This window comes from Falco rusticolus, chromosome 7, assembly GCF_015220075.1.
Source record: "Falco rusticolus isolate bFalRus1 chromosome 7, bFalRus1.pri, whole genome shotgun sequence".
Taxonomy (NCBI): domain Eukaryota; kingdom Metazoa; phylum Chordata; class Aves; order Falconiformes; family Falconidae; genus Falco; species Falco rusticolus.
Window position 1 is genome coordinate 28,974,202 of NC_051193.1, and position 18,806 is coordinate 28,993,007.

The 18,806-nt window shown below is 44.0% G+C and overlaps 1 protein-coding gene across 3 annotated transcripts; it reads left to right on the forward strand.

Moving 5' to 3' along the window:
- The first annotated feature begins 7,327 nt into the window (after positions 1–7,327).
- Positions 7,328–17,030, forward strand: CLBA1 (clathrin binding box of aftiphilin containing 1). 3 transcript variants are annotated; one of them, XM_037395832.1, is made up of 5 exons: positions 7,328–8,284; positions 11,690–11,838; positions 13,352–13,481; positions 14,762–14,875; positions 16,278–17,030. In XM_037395832.1, the coding sequence occupies exons 1-5, from the start codon at positions 7,829–7,831 to the stop codon at positions 16,317–16,319; spliced, it is 891 nt and encodes a 296-aa protein (XP_037251729.1). In that variant the 5' UTR covers positions 7,328–7,828; the 3' UTR covers positions 16,320–17,030. The 3 variants fall into 3 exon arrangements, 2 of the variants coding, with proteins under 2 accessions (XP_037251729.1, XP_037251728.1); XM_037395831.1 differs by having other exon boundaries at positions 7,329–8,284; positions 16,262–17,030; XR_005105495.1 differs by having other exon boundaries at positions 7,330–7,916; positions 16,262–17,030.
- The last annotated feature ends 1,776 nt before the right edge of the window (positions 17,031–18,806 follow it).

Genomic DNA, 18,806 nt, shown 5'->3' on the forward strand with positions numbered 1-18,806 from the left:
AATGTTTATGTATCTGGAACGTCCAGCTGGGCAGCAAAGACTGTTGGACTTAAACTCAATACGTGCACATGATGGTTTTGAATGATCAGCAAAAAAAGCCACACAGAACAGTCGCTTAGTGGGAAATGATATTAGAGCAAGGAGCAAGTGTAGGTAGGTGCCTGTGAAGCACCGACTACAATTCGGCTGTGGTACCACCCACTACTGCCACACATTTAAACAACCAGCTTTTTGAAGATGTGGGATATGTAGCATCCTTCTGCGAGCATTAGCAGGTCCAGAGAGTGTAGGCCCACTTTCACCTGTGTTCAGAAGGAGGTACTGTAAGGAGAAGATAATCTCCTAGTTTTTCTGCTTTGACTACAGTCAGGGCAAGGAGAGGAGGTAGAAGAAAACAGCAGTAAGAGAAGCAGGAGTTGGAAGTTTCAGAGCTCCAGAAATGTGTAAATTTTTGCCTTGAGGATCCTTTCCTTGGCTGGCTGGATCATCTGGAGAAGACAAGGCTCCAGGGAGACCTCACAGCAGCCTTCCAGTACCCAAAGGGTGCCTGCAAGAAAGCTGGAGACGGACTTTTTACAAGGGCCTGTAGCAATAGGACAGGGGGGAATGGCCTTAAACCGGAAGATGGTAGATTTAGGTTAGATATTAGGAAGAAATTCTTTACTGTGAAGGTGGTGAGGCACTGGCACAGGTTGCCCAGAGAAGCTGTGGATGCCCCATCCCTGGAAGTGTTCAGGGCCAGGTTGGATGGGGCTTGGAGCAACCCGGTCTGGTGGAAGGTGTCCCTGCCCACAGCAGGGGGGTTGGATAGATGATCTTTAAGGTCCCTTCCAACCCAAACCATTCTGTGATTCTACGATCATGAGAAGACCTTTAGAAGAAGGCCATTGGCTATGCCTACAGTAGCAAATAACACAGTGCAACAAGACTGTCTTTCTGAGGACCGGACTGGTACCTTAATCACTGGAAGGTGCTGAACTCCTCCTCTGGCTCCTGCCACAGGCCTGCCTGCAGGATCTGTGTGCAGCAACTTGGTGGCTCTGGAAGGAGACGCTGTTGCGGGGCCATGGCACTTCTCCGGAGCTTTTGTTTCTGAGTAGCCAGTCTGGCATCTGGAACAGATGTCAGCCCTGCTGTATGAATGAAGGAGCCATTCTACCATTTGTTTTACACATATATTGCAATGTTTGTTGCACGGCTTTGAGGTAAAGTCATCCGTACCAGGCCAGGGCTGACAGGCAGTTTCCAATCGTTGTTGATAGTTTCACATAGCTGCTGTGTGAATGATTTCTCCTGCAACTCATAGCTCCTGTGGAATTGCTTTTAGAGGCATGCCAGCTCTCCTGGGCAGTCTGGTGATATTTATCACTGCCCTACAGATCTGAACCCAAAGCTGTAATTCCACAGAAGCTTTGTCCCCCCTGCCAAGCAACATGCATAGAAAAGCAGTATAGTTACTGTGCTGGAAACAGGAGTGTGCATAAGGGAGTGCTGATGCCAGCGATGGTGGCGAGGAGATTAAAAAAAAAGTCTTAGAAGTGTGAGCTCGCAGGGATTTTCTGTGGAATCCAAGAATAGGAACCCTGGAGCCATGTCAAAGTACTGTCATTTCTCCAGGTTCTCCACCATGGTGATGGAGTCCATGTGAGCAGCTGCTGCCATGTTGCACTCACACTGTCGGTGCATGGCTGCCACACTCTCGATTAAGTGTAATTGGACTTCAAGAGGATCACCTTCATTCTCCTGAAATCTGTGGACTATTGCTTGCAGAGCAGTTGTGATGTCAGCAGCCTCCTGCTTTTGCCACCCAGGAAACCCTTGCCCCCCTCACGTCCCTCTCATGGAATAACAAGCACTACCACTTCCATAAAGGCCCAAGGCACAAGTCTGTGTTTGCAGGAGGCTAAAGGCAGAAGAGAGAACAGTTGGAAAATGGATAGTAAGAAAAAGATCTGATAAAAGAAATGAGGGGTTCGGCAAGTGGGATTGACAACAGAAGGGAAAGCAGCTGAAGACGGGAAAGGAATTCAAACTAGAGGTGTCAGTGGATGATGGCGTGGTGGCAAATTGCTGAAGGCTGGCAAATGCTGGCAAATAGGAAGGTGCCTACGGCACTTGGCCCTTTACATGTAGCACAAGAAGCACTCCAGGATCCAGTGGAAGCTCTGAATCGTTTGAGAATCTTCTCCTGGCACATGTGCTATGTAAGAAGGATCTTAAAGCAGTGCAGCCCACATACGGATTTGGAAGATGATGTTTCCATGAAGTACCAGAGTGGAATGGCATTTCTCTGCCTTTCCTGAGAAGACACCTGGTTTGTGTTCCTTAAAATCACTCTAAGAATCAGGCTAGCCACAGAAGCAAATGTGAGCTTTGCTTTGAAACCACACCACTGGGCTAGACAAAAGTGCTAAAGGCAGCCACTGAACCCAGGGCACGTAATGTCTGCTGCATGTCTACGTTTCTTGAGAGGTGGATTACAGCTCCCTTATCGTCTACACCTGAGAGGAGAAGGAAGGGACATAAAGTATTATCTTATGTCTCCTGGGAAAAGATGTACGTTGCCTTTTTTTAAGGGTAGATCTCTCTACGCTGACCGCCCATCATTGCAGGGGTCCTCTGAAATGGCTTTTCTGTGGGCAGCAGATAAAGCGGGTGGCCCAATACCTTTCCAGTGCAGTGTGCAGGGGGGCTGAATTACTTCCTCTGCTCGAGAACGAACAGGATCGTTGTGTGCACGAAAGAGAGACATGGAAGAGCTGCCATCTGCTGTTGGAAAGGTCTCTGAGTCATCCCTTAGCCCAGGCACTGCTAACTGCTGCAGGTGACTTAGGCCAGTGGCTCCCATCACACTGGTTTAGCACACGGAGCAGTATTTTGCAAGGGGTCCAGGAAATCCGCACCCGTCGTGTGCTGGGGAGAAGTAAAGTTTTCCTCGGAGTGCTGCTGTTCTCATTTCTGACTTCGGAAAAGACAATGGATTGTATTGACCTTATGAAGCATCCGTACCAACAGCACAGCGAGGCCGGCAGGTATGGCAAAACCACTGTGCCTGCAGGAGGGAGTTTAATGGAATAATCAACCCCATTTTCAAACTTAAGCCATAGCTAGTCAATTAAATCAGTGTTTAGACCTGATATCTGCAATCTTTTTTCAAGAAGCTGAGCACTCTCTATTACTATGGAAATAAAAGAATTGCTGACGTCCTACACTTCTAAAATCTGGATACTTAGGGTGAGAAAAAACTACTAATCATCTACTGAAAAGACACCTCATTCAATGAAAAGTCACTTTGAGTCAAAATTATTTATTGACTTCTGAAAACATGTTTACTCTTACTTTCTAAATGACATTTTAAGCCAGTTTACCTAAATATAACTTATTTTTTTACAAGAAAAGACATTCAAATATTTAATACGAATTAAAGAAAATATTTCAGTCATTTAAACAGCAAGTTAATCTTGTTAATGCTTCAATTAAAGAAAAAAAGCACTGAAAATTCTGCATACAAAGGTACTGCTTGTTTGTATTTTTTTCCAAGGGAGAAAATGAATGAAGAAAAAAGCCATCCGTATCACCCTAGTCATTTACAGGGGAACCACACAATGCAACAGTTCAGGACCAGATCTTTCACAAACAAATAAAGCTTCATACTACAGCAGTGTGGTGATGATTTACTCTGAAAGTAAACACTTTTCAGTTATTCTGTTGATTTTTTTCATTGCAAATTGGTATTTTTCAAAAAAGGATAAAATGAAAAAAAAAGAATAATTCTAGACCATGCGTACTAAACTCAAATCATTTTCCAGTAGGAATGGTGGCAGGAGCAGTAAGCGCAGCTACAGGTGAGTGTTCAGTCAATCCCATTGTTTGTGTTGGTGAATTTTTGAGTAGCGAGGTTCTGCTCTAGTAGATGCATGCATTGAAGTGCCTAAGTATAAGCTTATAGTCCATATTTGAAAGTTTTGGCATATTTTCCTTTTAAATAAAGACTGGGTTTGTTTTGTTCATTGTTGGTTTTTTGGTGGGGTTTTTTTTGGTTTTTTTTTTAAGAAAAGTGATAGTTCAAAAGGAAATTATTGATTTCATGCAGTAATTACAGGGTAAATCCCAAGCCCTGGTATATGTCAGACAAAATTTTAAGACTTATTGCCCAAACAGGTAACATGAATTTTGTCCCCAATATACTTCAGAGGGGAAAACTGTTAATCCAGCTGGGATAATGCTTTTAACTTAAACTAGTCAATCGATGAGAAGGTGTCATGCAAAACACACATCAGGGAACTCAGGAGCAGCTGTCACACTTGTACTCAGCTGGTCTGAATCAAGAGAAGTGAGTTCATACCAGGGCAGGTGAAATCCACTTTGTAGGGAGGCTGTATCTCATGCTGCCTTTTTCCTGATGTAAGAACCTGCCCTGTGTATCTACACCAGTGTAGATTTTTCTTGTGATTCTGTGAGTTTTCAGCTGTGTTTGCCTGAGAGAGGAGGCAGCAGTGGGTACATCCAGCAGATGGTGCAGCTGATGGCTTCCACCGCAGGGACTCAGGGTTAGCAACAGGTTTTTGGGAAGGAGGTTATAAGGTGTACTGGCCAGAGAAATACACGCTACCGTTACGTGGCGAGTCCTTGATGAAGTTACTGATGTTATTCCGGGAAGAAGGCACTCCGCTTTCTTCTGTTCCTGCCCTGAGGTGCCAAGGTCTGTGGCAGCCCTGCTCGCGCCACTGCAAAGGCAGCTTGAACTTAGCAGGGCAGCTGCAGGTTCTCAAAACCCACGCACCCCTTCCCCTCCGCATGCAAAGTGTGGTTTAGAGAGAAGCATCTCAGCTTTTGCGTCGCCTGTTTCTGGCCTCTTCCTTTGAGAAGGCAAAGGTGAAAATGTAAAGCTGTGCAAAACAATCTCGGTAGCCAGAAAAAATGCTGAGTTCTCCTCAAAACTGAAAAGAGAGTGTGAACCCCCGAGGTCCCTGCGACACAAACTTAGTGCAGCATAGACGAGAATGCTATCCCAAGTGTCAGATGCTTTGGGGCTGACTCACAATATTACTGTCTCCTCGGAGCCACAGCTGCCACGGGGTGGCCATGGAGAGTAAGAACTGCTCCAAAGCAGAAAGAAAAAAAATTAAAAAAACTTTCAGAGACTTGCCAATAAAGTTTCTTTGGCTCTGTGTCTAGGCATCGTTCCCAAATTCAGCCTCTCATCCTCAGATAAAGCAGTACAGCCTGGAATGAGAGTCAGATGCGTGGGAGGGGAGTGCACATATCTGTGCCTGGGATGGAAAACTTATGTACTGTAAAGCCTAGAAAAAACGGCTTATTTTGGGTCTTGCTCCAGAAAAACCTCTTTCCTTGGTTTTACAACTGTTCCCCATTGCTTGGGACTGCCCGGATGTTTAATCCAGAGCCGAGGGCAGGAAGGTTAGGGAGTTTTCTTCACACTCTTCCTTCTGTCACTCAGACATGGGAGCACCAGCCCTAGGCACGGTGCCTCCAGCCACCCTCAGGAGGTGGGCGAGAAGAGGTGGTCACCTCGGGCTGGAGGTGATATGCCCACAGCTCCTGGCTTTACCAGCTACAAGTGGGTCAAATTGTAGTTGACTGGCTCAGTATTAGATCAGACATGTGCCTATCCATGGTCAGTAGAAGGTCAGCCTGTTGAAAGTTAGACAAAATATAAAAATATCTGTAATGAAAATCAAGAAATTTTTTGAAAAACAGAGGATGTTACAAATCATTAGCAAAACAGGGCCTTGGGAGAAGGAACAGGCATCATAAATATGTCACGTTGGAGCATAACAAGATAAGGTCAAGGAGAACCAAATGGTTAATGAGACCAAACAGAAAATTACTTGAACCACCCTGGAGCAAAGAAAGCCCCCTGCTAACCAACCCTCCTCCCCACAGACCATGGAGGGGAATGATGCTGTCCCTTGAAATGGAGGCAAGGCTCGCCAGAAGCAACGAGCATTAGGTGTGACTGAACCGAACTGTGAACAAGTGCATCTAACAAAGCGTATAAAAGGTTTTACCGGGGCGGGGGGGTGGCGCTGGCCTTGTGGGTTACCCCCAGCACCTGCCTGTACACCGGCACAAAAGGGGGGAGCAGGAGGCCCTGGGAGACCAACACCGGCCGCTTCCTGCTGGTTTATCTTGAGGTGATGTTACAGGGTGGGCAGATGGTGACTTTAAGTGCTGAAATTGTGTAATTATGCGAGGATCTTGGCTGTTCTCAAATTCGAAGTAAACGGGAACCACCGCCATCAAACCGTGTGGCCTTAACCCGCCAGGTCGCAGCTGGGCAAACGCGGCTGCTCTGCTCGGCCCGTCGCGGCTCTAAAACCCACCCGTGCCCGGCGGGCGGGCGCTGAGCTCTGGCTGGGGGGCGGCGGGAGGCGCAGGGGCTGGCACCCGCGGTGACCGAGGGCCGGGAGCAGGGCTGGGGACCCGGGGAAGGGGAGGGAACGAGCGCTCCGTCCGGGCCGCGGCCGGGCCGGGCTGCCGGGAGGCCGGGGAAGGGCTGCGGGCCCCCTGCCCCTCGCTGCCGCCCCGGGCGGAGGCCCGGCAGGCGCGGGCCGGGCCGCAGGAGCAGGCGGAGGCCGGGCAGGCCCGCGGGGCGCCGGTCACCCCGGGCGCGGGGCGGCCTGTCCCGCCCGCCCCGGGAGGCAGCGCCCGGGCTGAGGGCTCAGCCGCGTCCCCGGCAGCGCCGCTCGGTGGGGCCCGGCCCGCCCCGGCCCCGCCCATAGCGACCTGCGGCGCGGCCCGGCCCACCGGCGGTAAGGCGCTTTCCCCGCGGCTGGCGGGGCCCCGCGGCCGCCGCTCCCCCGCTGCAGGGACACCCGGCGCACGGCCGCGGCCCTGTGCTTCCCGGGGGCTGTGGGGCCAGTGGCTTCGCCACCCCCCGCCGGCTGCCTCCCCCTCCCCGGGAGCGCGGCTCCCCACGGCGGCAGGTGGCGGTGCTGGGGGAGCCTCGTCCCGCGGGCGAAGCGCCGGCGGCCCCGCGTAGCTCGGGGCGAACGTGCGGGGGCCCCCAGGACCCCTGTGCCCGTGGAGCGCAGCCCCCGCCTGGCCGCGGCCCGTCGTTGCGGAGCGGCTGAGGGAGCGCCTCGCCCGGCCGTGCGGGAGCGGTGTGCGCGGCCCAGCGGGCCCAGGCAGGGAGCCCGCCCCGTTCCCGGCGCTGGGCGGGGGGCGCGGACCGTGCGGGCTGCCGGGGCCTGTGTGTGACGGGACGAGGCGGCCGGTGCCCCCCGCCCCCCGGGGACAGCCCGCGCCGGCACAGCGGGCACGGCCGGAGCGCGGGCGGGGGACACGGGCACCGGTAAGTGCTGGATGTCGCCTGTGCTTATCCCCGTTGTCCCCGTACTCCGTCGGTGCTCGGTCCACATCCGACGGTGCTCGGCAGTGCAGCGGCTTGCGGGCGTGGGCAGAAAGCGTGGATTGTAGTAGCGCTGCCTCCAGCGCTTTCCAGCTGTATAACACTGGAATGTGTTTATTTTAACCTGAGCGTTCCTTCTCCGGCCTTATCAGCTCTCCTTCTCTATTCCTACACAGCCCTTATCACAGAGGTATTTATTTATCATTCTTTCTTTGCAGGCGAATACCCTACGCAGAAAGCAAGACTCAATAACAATAACGTGCAGGTGCTGGAGGAGAGGCTGAAGGACATCCTGTTCTCATTTAGCAGCGGTGTTGTTAGTTGGGGTGACATGAAGGATTTCGTTCTATTTTGGAGATATTCAGATTTCTAATGCAGCTGAACTTCCATAGCTTTTTTTTTTTTTTTCTTTTGCAGCACAGGTTTCAACAAATGAATTTTTCTTAGACAAAGATGCAGAACCTGGCACCAGTAGAAAATCTTACTGATACCGACACATCGCACCAGATGTCTCCGAAAGACCTAGCAGCTGGAGCAGGTGGTACGTCTCCCAAGGAAAGGGACTGTAACTTGAACGAAAGGACAAGTAACAATGAAATCATTAATCTTGAAGTAACGCAGCAAAGCCTCCCTGTAATGAGCAGCAAAGGGGGTTGTGAGGGGTTTTCTGTGAGCGCTTACAGTACCTCAGAACCCAGCGGTTCCTGGGGTGATTTTGAAGGCTTCAAGGAGTCCTTAGAGAAAACAAAGAGATCCAGTCACAATCTTGAAGTTTTGGTGAAATCAATAAAAACTTCTAGAGTTGATACAGACTTAAGCAGCGGACGTTGTAGCACTTCGGCCCATCACTCTCATTCTGAGCCATCTCCACACAGTGCGATACAGGAGGCTTCGAGCTCTCTAAAGGAGGTATGTGTTAATAGTAAACCAAAGACCAGAAATGTTTGTGTTACTGCTTCCTACATCTCAAGATTTGTATCTGAATGTCTCCTCTACTGAGGATAATGCTGTAAAGGGAGCGAAACTGTCAAGCTACTTCGCAGCTGACTCAAGTGGAACAAAAGCAACTTCTTTACAGTGTTTGACAAATACTTATCCTGCTGGAGAGCTTTTAAGAATGCAATGGCTACTTTGCTTCTAGACTCTAGGAATAAGTAAGCACCTAGAAACAACGAACCTTGCCCTGAAGCACACCGGGTTTAAAAGCTAGACAGGAATGAGTGTGTGAAACAGAACTGGGAAGGTGGTGGACAAAAATTGTGAGTGGCCTGCAAGCTTACTGAAGTAAACCAACATAGCATTGAGTTAGAAATTGGCAAAAATAATAACGTGTTATTTAATGTACTGCATCAATAATCCAACAGTCTTTCTGGAATTTTAGACCGATTGAGGGTGGAAGTTAATGACACACAAAAATGAATAGAAATATAATTATTTTCTAGCATAGGATCGTACATTCTCTCATACAATGTTAGCACTAATAATCTGAATAAATAATATGTGTTCTTATCAGCACAAAAAAAGGTTCAGGTTAAGGGTTATACCCTGTTGTAATTAATGCATTTCCATGTTTACCAGACCCGCATCACCGAAGCGAAACAAATTAACAAAAGGAAAATAAGAATTTTCAGATACAAAACAAAACACCCTCATTCTACTACTTTTGTCCTAAATTAAAACATTTGAAAAATGAGAGCAATCGACTTAAGACTTTCGCGGGGTTAATTGGTAGCAGTAACAGTTTACTGCTTGTAGCCTGCTAGGTGAGTTTTAGCATGTGTAGGGAGCTGAGGGGTTTCTGGAGACAGGCTTTCCTGCCCTGCCTGGGAACTCCACCTGTTGCAAAGGGGAAGCACAAAGATGCACATGGGGTAAGCTGTCCAGCCCTGACGGAGCGGAGATCACAAGATGCCTGGTTACTGGTATGCATAAACAGAGAATTTAAATCATTCATAATGCTTGCAATTAGGGACGAGAAGTCTTACGCTGAACAAGAGGAGTATGTAATGACTGGAGCTGAAGCAGAATATAGTGGACTGTGGTTTCTTTCCAAAGCCAGAGGATTTTAATCTTACTGAAGCCTTTGCTTTATTTTTGCATTTATTAAAGGCAAAAGGGAATGCCCAGTATGAGCTAAATAAGTTAACTATGCCTAGAGTTTCAAGTTGTCTTTTCTTGTCTCAGGGTAGAGAAACAGCTGCAGAGCTGTTGGCGATTTCTTTGGGTGTAGAATAAACATGTAGCTTGTCCTTCATCCCTGTGCTTTATGTATTGTTTGTTTTGAGATCATAAATTCTTCAGGCTGGGGCTCCATCTTCTGTATTGTCAGTAGAAAAAAAAAAGTCCAGGTAAGTTGGAAGGGACCTCTAGAGATCACTTGAGACCAGAGTTCTGACCTTCAATATCTAATGCTTCTGTTAATTAAACTGTATCAGTCTGGAGCAGAATTGTGTATTATAAGATGAAAGCAATCACTAATTTCCTTGCAGTAACTGGATATTTTGCCTACATAATTGAATAACATTAAGGATTTTTTCACGTGTTCTTTAAATACTGGCCTTTGTGAGAGGGACTAGTGCACTTGCTTAAGCACTGAAGTATTCTGATGCAATAGGATGGAGAGGATTTAGTCAAAAAGCATGGGTGTGAAATTTGTGCTCTCATGTTTTTATAATTAGTACAAAGCTACAAGGTAAATGAAAATATAACCAAGTTTTGTTTTAGAAACATCCACTGAAGTAGACAGTAATAAAGGTATTGACTAAAATATCTTGTTTTTTTAATCTGGCTTGGATAAACTGTAAGCCAGTGACTTGTATGTGTGTCAGAGTAACGTCACAGACCAGGCAGCCCTGTGCTTCCCTCAATTCACACTTCTGTGGCTGTAGTTTCCACCCCCCACCCCCCCCAAAGCCAAGAGCAGCTGCCTGACTGTTCCTTAGCTCCCAGCCCATTTAGGTTTTGGTACTTATTTGGAAGTTGGTTTTTTTTAAACTTGACCGTGACTCTCCATGTATGCTTTAGCAAGCGTGCTATCACCAAATTCTGCTTCTCAGACATCTGTCTCCTCCATATAGTATCCCTGTCGTAAGTTAAGTCTACCAAAATAATTTACGAATTGATTTAAAGTATTATGACACTTTGGGCAAGAGTCTAAGGATTTTACCCAGGAGTCTCCGAATTCCCAGCAGTCGCCCTTTGAGTGATAGGCAGTTTAGCAAGGCTTTAATTCAGGAGGGAGCAGCGTGGGGCACAAATTCTATTTCTAGAAGCATGCTCAGAAGTACAGAAGCATTCTACCAGCTCTGTTGATTTTGCCATTCATTGTTAGATTACATCCGTACTCTCTCAGTATGCAGTGCACTTGTCTGAGTTCAGTATAATGGAACTGTGGAAATTTTTCGGTTTATTTCAGCTGTTAGAATTACAATTAAATGAAACTGTCAACATATGGACTATCCCTACTTATGTTTTTCAGATTAAATTGTTTGCTAGTCAAAGAAAACAAACTGGCTGGTTTCATTCTCCGGTTTTCACACAACATTGCTGCTCCTGGATTACATTCCCTCTGCAGGGTGTTGAAGTCAATTAATTGCTTTGATAGAGAAAATTGCAGTAATTCCTTCTTTGAAGGAATAAAAGGACAAAGCTTCTGGACCAGATGGCATGATAACGTCCCTTTAGGATAGGATGTAAATTACGCATATATTTTCTTGTATATGTATTTCTTAGTCCTCAGGTAACCCTGTTACTTTCTCTACGCCTGTTTGGATCATTTATGTGGCTATGCTTAGTCCTCCAGAGCTGGAGGAGGAACAAGTATGTAAATCCAGCTCTGATTTTTAACATAGGTTGGAAAAAGTTTGGTGCAAATGTAAGGATATAGAGAAATACACCCCCAACTTTTGTGCAAACTTACACAGTGGAAATATTTACTGGTAACTATAGCATTTAGCAGTTGTGTTACATTTGGCTGAATTAGGTGTGTTTTGAATACTAAGTTAGCAAAACAAGCTTTTGACCTGGACTGAATTAGCTGAGCAGGAGTCTTGAGTGCAAACCAGTCTATAACTTAGTAGCTAGGAAGCTAGAGACTAAGCTTCATCCTGGACTCTTGGGCTTTTACTTCTCCTCCTCCAATTCTAGGTAAATACTCAAAACACTGAACTATGGGCTCAGTCCCTCTGTGCCATTAATACAAATATTAAAAACAATAATACAATCTCTAAAAACATTGTAGTCTTTGGACTAGGTCCTTCATGAACTGTGGGGATGGCCTGTATAACCTATGTAATAAAACTCTGTTTTTTCTAGGCAAACCACAGCTGTGAGGATATATTTAAGTTGAGTTTTCCAGAAGTCTTTGTATCACAGTCCAGAGAGAGCGTAAGAAGCTTAGATCAAGTACTTGATACAAAAAATGAAGATGTTTGGATTCCTGAACTTATGAAGAATCAACTTTGGTAATGAGTTTAGACCAACAGTTTTTAAAAAATAAGTTCCTCAGCATTTACACTGTTTATTTCATAATTTAAAAATCAGTGGTACGTGCAGGTGAACTTAATCTTTTTAATCGCTATGCTCTTCAGCATATAGATCTTAACAATTTTGTAGTGTCTTGTTGAAGGAAATGGATTGTGTTTTAGCCATTGGAGAACAAGGAAGGGAATATATCCGAATTACAAATTCCTGCTTAGGGTTTTTCCTGCTGTTGGTGTGCCCTCTTATGACTAAGCCTCTGGAATGCCAGAACACCCAACAGGCAGCCTGTTCTTCCTGTTCTCTTGCCCTTTCTTTACAACACATCTGATTTATTTCTCCATCATCTGAGGCAGAGGCATTGCTGCTGCTTCTACGGACAATCCATTTGCCTTGTTTTTGTGGTGGTTTTTTTTTTTCTTCCCCCTCCCACCCCAGTTTTCCCAGGTGGTAACTTATGTTTAACCAGATGTGCTTCAGAATCTGTGCTGCATCTGGCATCTTTCCTGGGGTTATGTTAATAGCAATTAGTATCATTAACTCAGTTTTCTCTTCAGACAGCTGGAATGCTTTTGTTACATGTTTTTGAAAGATCAGCAGCTTCTGAGCAGTATTGTAGTTACTGAACAGTACTGTAGGGGTTTTTGCATTCATCTGAGGTTTGTATATAGAAAGCTGGGGCAGACCATACTTTGGAAATGTCGTAAGAATCGCAAGAAATGTCGTTACAACATTTAAAGTATTCATCCTTTTGGCAAGTTCCTTGTATATGCATTATATTTTAATCAGCCTTAAACTTGCAGAGAAACATGCTATGTGTGTAAAAGGGGCTGCAATATTAAGCAGAGTACCGACTACAGATGAAAAAGCCTTGGTCCGCTGTGGTGAATAACTAAGACCAATGATAGTTGCATCCTGCACTTAGCAAAAAGCAACTAGATTTATATAGGGTGAATGCAATGTAAGAACCCAAATTACTACGCGGAGGGAACTCTTTGATTCTCACTCTTTGAGCAGTGTGTGCCTCGGGCTTGTTCGGTAGTACACGAGTGTCAAGAGCAGATGCAGGCTACCCCCCTGAGCAGCAGGGTGCTGCAGTGGAGAAGCACGACTCATAGGAAGGAGAAAGGTTTGAGAGATACAAAATGCAAAGTGCAGAATTAATATGGCTGAGCTCTACCCACATTTCACAGAAACAATTGAATAATGCAAGTTGTTGGCACATAACAATCTCTGAAATATGCTTCTAATGCATTTCTTATCAGAGAAGTCCAAACATACAGTTATATTGACTTACTGTTTCTGTTAACCGTCATGCCGGCTTATTAGTACATTGGGTTGATAGTTTGAATGAATGTAGAAGGAGTTTCGAAATAAGTTGCTTTTCAGATTAAGGTAGGTTAGTTTATGACTGTATATAGTGAAAATAACTAAGTTCTGTATGTTCACTGGAAACTTTGTACACCTTGTAACCTCAAATTATGTTTTCTCTCCTAGCATTGATTCTGAAAACATATGGAGAACGCTTAGACACTTTGGTAATACCCCCAGCTTAAGACAGCCCTGGAGTAAAACTCATTGCCAAGAAAACCTCTTGAGTGTTCTTGGAATAGATGCAAATCAAAAGGTAATTGAACAATGCTTTGCTGTATGCCAGCATAAACACTTGGTTATGAATCTGATTTTCTGTAAGGCATACATGCAGATGCGTGAGGAACTAGATCTGAGTGAGTCATAAGGTTTTTTACAGAGAGCCTTTTAAAATTATAATCTGGTCTTTTCTCACCATTATGTGTAAGTAACTATCAAATTGTGCAGGATCAAATTGTGATCACCTTTACGTTGGAAGTCTCCACTATGTAGCACCTGCTTGTTAGGTGGTATGTTCAGCTTGAGCAGAGATACAGAACGAGCTTTCAGATGTGTGTGCGGTAAGATGGTTTTCTTTTTTGCTCTGAGTATGAGAAAATGGTTAGCCTCTAATATATTTCCATTAAGTGAAAATCAGATTTGAATCGGAGGCTGTTAAAGTAACTACTGGATGTTTTTACTGTATACGAACTGAAAGTGTGTTCCACTTCCCTTTTCCTCAGATCAGTCTGGTTTTGCAAGGCTTGCGGGAGAGTATGTTTTAAATTGAACTGAGACCAAACCAACAGTATTGAAAGATCTCAGAAAGAAATGTCTCTGTTTAACCTCTTGCTTTGAGATGATAAAGGTGTCAGAGATGGTTTAGTATTCAACCTAGTTATTTAGTTGGAATGAGTTAGTCTCATGTGCTTTTCAGAAATAACTGTTTCAAAATTGATAATTTGATTGCTGAAGCATGGGGCGAGGGTACCGGGTTCAATTTTGAATTTATAGACATCTTTAACCTTTCATGCAAGTTATATACAAATGGAACGACAGTGCTGAAGGTATAGGACCTATTCTACACTTGAAAGTCACTTTTATAGAACTGTCACTGAATGGCAGAGAGTGGCAGACATTTCTTCCACGCAGCTTAACTCCCCTTCTGTTCTTTTCTTGCCCATGGACACACTGGCATTCAATTAGTGCCCAGGCACCTTAAACTTCTGTCATTACTTCTTTTCTGTTACTGGAAAATTGCATTACTTTTAACAATACTGATGAAGATGTATTTCTCAGCTATTTTCTGTTGTAGGTTAAGACTAATTTTAATCGGAAATGGCTTTTTTATTAATTTAACTAACAATTAGATTCATGTGTGTAGAAGTTGTATTGGCATAAAAATGTTATGATGCAAGGGGGGCACATGATAAATCAAAATACAGCTTCAGAAAGTAAAATTTAGTGGTTATTGTTATTTGAGGGAAACTTCTCTTTAGGTTATATGCTTTGAGATCAGACAAATTCGTAAAGAAAACGTAAATTATGTTTTATTAGGACTTCTTGGAGAGCCAGGATGACATTTTTGAGGAATCGAATGTTAAAGATAATGAGGACTTCAGATGTGATGGCTTCAGTATTAACGACTGCAAAGCACTGATCCAGACCAAGGTAAGAATTGCTCTGGAAGAAAGCACTTCATAGGACCACAGAGTGTATTTTACATGTTCCTCTGTGCTGTAGCCAGCTGTTCTAGCGTATGTCCTGATGTAACTCTTTGGATGTGGAGTTGTTTTCTGCTCTTTGAAACCTATCTGACATCTTTAGAAAAGGTACAAGATAACGTACCAAATGCAAAGTGACATATTATGGGGGATACCGAGATATAAGATTATTCATTATGTAAGTTGGACTTTAGGCCAAATTAGTTAGTGGTTGAGAGAGCAGCGACATGTAAAATGTAGGCAGGATGGTCTGATGACAAAGGAAGATTAGCGTTGTCTGTAGAAGGGCCAACATGTCAATCACTGAGAATGACGATTGTAACTCACTTCTAAAATATATTGTAAGGGAGACATTAGAAGCAAATCTGGTAGAGAAGAAATTGCATTCAGACTTGCATTTCAGATATTCAGAATGATTCAGATTTGGTTTGTCCACTTGAAGGGAAAACAGGAGCTACTTAAGGAGCAGAGCAGAACTGATGTTATAATTACCAGAGAAATATTTTGTTGTTAGAGCATTTCTCTTTGGTCAAACAGGCCTTAATAAGCTCAGTTTCTTGCTAAAACACTGCAAGTTGGAAGGAATATTCTGTCATTCTCCATTGCTGCAAAAAAGTTTCATTTGCTTTCTGTTTTTCTGAAAGTATTTTGGAAGAATGTTCCTAACACAAGGTCCCTTCCTCACTGGAGAATAAACTTGAGCAACTGTTGTTGCCGTGGAGAGGCACAGTTTGAGGCACACTTCCTTTGCTCTGTTTTGTTGGGTTTACTGCATTGGACAAGGAAGATGGATAACCGTTCTGGGAACCTGAACGTAAGGGACGTTAGGCTGGAGAATTCAGAAGGAAAACCAAAAAGACTGTCCAGCTTATTCCTTCATAATTCAGTTCTGCTTTCTTTAGTGAGTACCCAAGGGTGGGATCACAGGAACTGATGCATACTTGGGAATGTGTAAAATACAAAGACAGGGCTTAGGCAAAAGAGAAATGTTTGAAGGTAGATAAAGAAGGGGTGAAAGTAAAAAGAATCATGATACAAAGTTAAGGTAAGTAGACAGTATTTTTCTGGAGTAGCTTCTGAAGGGAAAGAATGAGCCCTGCATCTTGGTGTCTCCAGGAAAAGCTCATTGGGAAATGTATGTTGCTATTTCCAATTTTAAGTAAGTTAAATCATACAGTGGGATGCTTTCCATTTATCTTCTTAGTTATGTCCTTTTTTTTTCTTACGCTATTTTATTTTTATGAAAACTGTGTAGAAGTTAGATTGAAATGTGCACAGTGGTTAACTTACTGTAGGATGGAAAAAAATAACTTAGGTTTTCTTTTTCACTCAGCTTTCTGTATCACCAGATTCCAGACACGGTAATCTTTTCACCTGTAACCTCTTTTTGAAAACAACATCGTCAAATGGAGACATGCAATGTATAACAATCCCAAGGAAGAAGCACATTTTCCCTACACACAACCTAAAAATGAAATTTTTCAGTTAAGATGTTTCTTGAACCAAATGCACCTTTTTTTTTTCTTTTTGAACCAAATGCAATTTACCTTCACTTTGTTACTAGCTTGATACTATAGACTATGTATGTTCTTTAGGAAAGTGAGATACTACTGTACATGAAGTACCTAAAGCAACGTTATTAGAAGATATTTATCCTATTTAGTTATGAAGTCAAAGGTGTAATTTTGTCCTAAGTTTTGCTCCAGTCGTGTCTCTTACAGTAAATCCAGCTGCAGTCCCACTTTAAAGATACTCTGGACTACTCTCCTGAACTCTTGACCTTTCAGGCCTTAATACCTCTGATGGAAAGACTTGTTTCCCTGCTGAAATCTAAACACACCTCGAGTGTGTTGTAAAGTGTGCCTTGTCACCAGCTCTCCTGTTTGATCCAGTTTGGATCAGCTGAAATCTTTTACTTTGCCACTCCTGGATATCATGAGAGAAACCTTCTACATCTGGTGGCTTTCACTGGGGTTGAGGAAAACAAAACCGGTTTAACTTCTGTCTGTTAAAGCCTGCTGTGGTGACAGGGGTCGAGTCCGTGAAACGTTTTGTTCGGGCATTGGTTTTTTAACTGAAATAAATTACCTCTCTGAAGCCGATTTTAACAGGACTTCTTGGATTCATTCAGCTACCAAACACTTACACCACGTATAACCATGCTTGTTAAAGCTGAACAGCTGCGTGGCTCAGGACTTGCACTGTGCAATGCTGTAAATTGCTGCCCTTTTAAAATTTTATAGTAACTATCGACTACATCGCCCATCTTCCTGCATGCTTGAGTGCCAGAAGGATGCACTTCACTATCATTCCTATAATCCATGGGGCTTCCTTGCCAACTGCACTGGCTTTATTTATTTGTTAGTCATAACTTATGCAAGTTACTAATCCATTTACTGCTCTGGGCATTCTGAATATGAGAATTTTATACGGCTTTTTATTTTAGAGAGCTGCTAAGGACTGCAACTGGTATTTGATGTGTTAAAAGCAGGGAACAACTTGGATATTCCAAAACTAAGTCAGTTCTAATAATTTAATGATGTTTCTATTCTTAGAATAAAAAATACTATAAAGCACTGGCAGACTCCAACCCTTAATCTAGTAAACTGTTCAGCAGTGAAATTACAATTGCTGTAACAACTCGTAACTTCAGTAATGTTTATGATACCTCAGTGCTATCGGCATGGGATGAACTGTGTTGGTTACTTTGTAAATGGTAACAGGCTGTGCGGAAAGTGCTTCCCCAGCCCTCCAGGGAGTTCTGCAGTGCCAGACTCAAAACTCCACGTCTATGTAAAAGCAGGGGTGATTTTCTCAAGCTTAATACTGGATTTGAATACATTTTTGATTTCCCTTGTAGGTATTTCAGAGCACTTAAACACGCATTAAATATGTTGTAGTCATGAGCTGACGAAATAATAAATTTGCAATATATGATGGATAGTTGAAGTTGGTCATAAACGTTATTGAAATCAATTATAAAAATAAAATCCCATTTTTATGCTTTCAGACAAGCACAGCCCTGCAGAGGGGCTTGAGGGCACAGTTTGTGGCACATACAGCACTAGCTGATGCACCAGAGCCCAGAGACCCTCTTTTCTTCTGGCTTTTCAAATTTGCCTTTGCTAACATCAGATTAATGTGTCAAAGAATGTTTTGCACCGTTACCCCAAGAGAAGGGTGACTACATCATCTTTCCCTCTTAGCAGGTTTTACAGCCCTGTCCAAGGTACAGATTTGAAAAAACCCCAAAGGCTTCAGCCCTTAATGCAGAGAAAAATGGCAGAGAAAAGTGCACCCTGTTTCTCTTAACAGGAGAAACCAAATTGTAGTCAAATGTTTTCAGGCGTATTGCATAGCATGAAGGAGCCTTGCCTTCTGTTGTCACCATCAGAAAGGAGGGGTGCCGGAAACCCCTCCAGTGTGTTTTACACAAATACTGGCTGTTCATTTCCTTTAGTCATTTCCTCGTTGTCGCCTTCCCCAGCACCCAGCCACGCATGCCCACGCACCCGCACTCCCACCGCGCTGGCACCCACCAGGTGTTCATTCTGTGAAAATGGTGCACGGAGGAAATAAAACTTTGTGTCTTCCTTTTTAAGCTACAAATTTCATCATTTCTCATCTTAGTTGTGAGCTCTCAGCTGTGAAACAGCGAGTTTTGATGAACTAAACATGTTACTGTACTCTGTGTTTGCAGAAAGCAAATACCACAGACTTCTGACATTTGCTCAGGATTATGAAAAGGTGAAAACAAAAGCAAGGTGAGAGTTTGAGACGACAGAGCTAGGCAGAAATGCCTTTTTCTTCCACTGAGATTAGCGGGAAAATATACCCATAGAACAAAGTTTTAAGAAGTTCAGCTCAGTAATGGAATT

What these genes read in the sequence shown, in the direction of transcription:
- CLBA1 (XM_037395831.1), top strand. Translation starts at nt 7,829, where the DNA reads ATGCAGAACCTGGCACCAGTAGAAAATCTTACTGATACCGACACATCG. An exon ending in GAATAGATGCAAATCAAAAG is followed by an intron (nt 13,482 to 14,761) that starts GTAATTGAACAA and finishes ATGTTTTATTAG; the next exon opens with GACTTCTTGGAGAGCCAGGA. An exon ending in AAGCACTGATCCAGACCAAG is followed by an intron (nt 14,876 to 16,261) that starts GTAAGAATTGCT and finishes TTTTTCACTCAG; the next exon opens with CTTTCTGTATCACCAGATTC.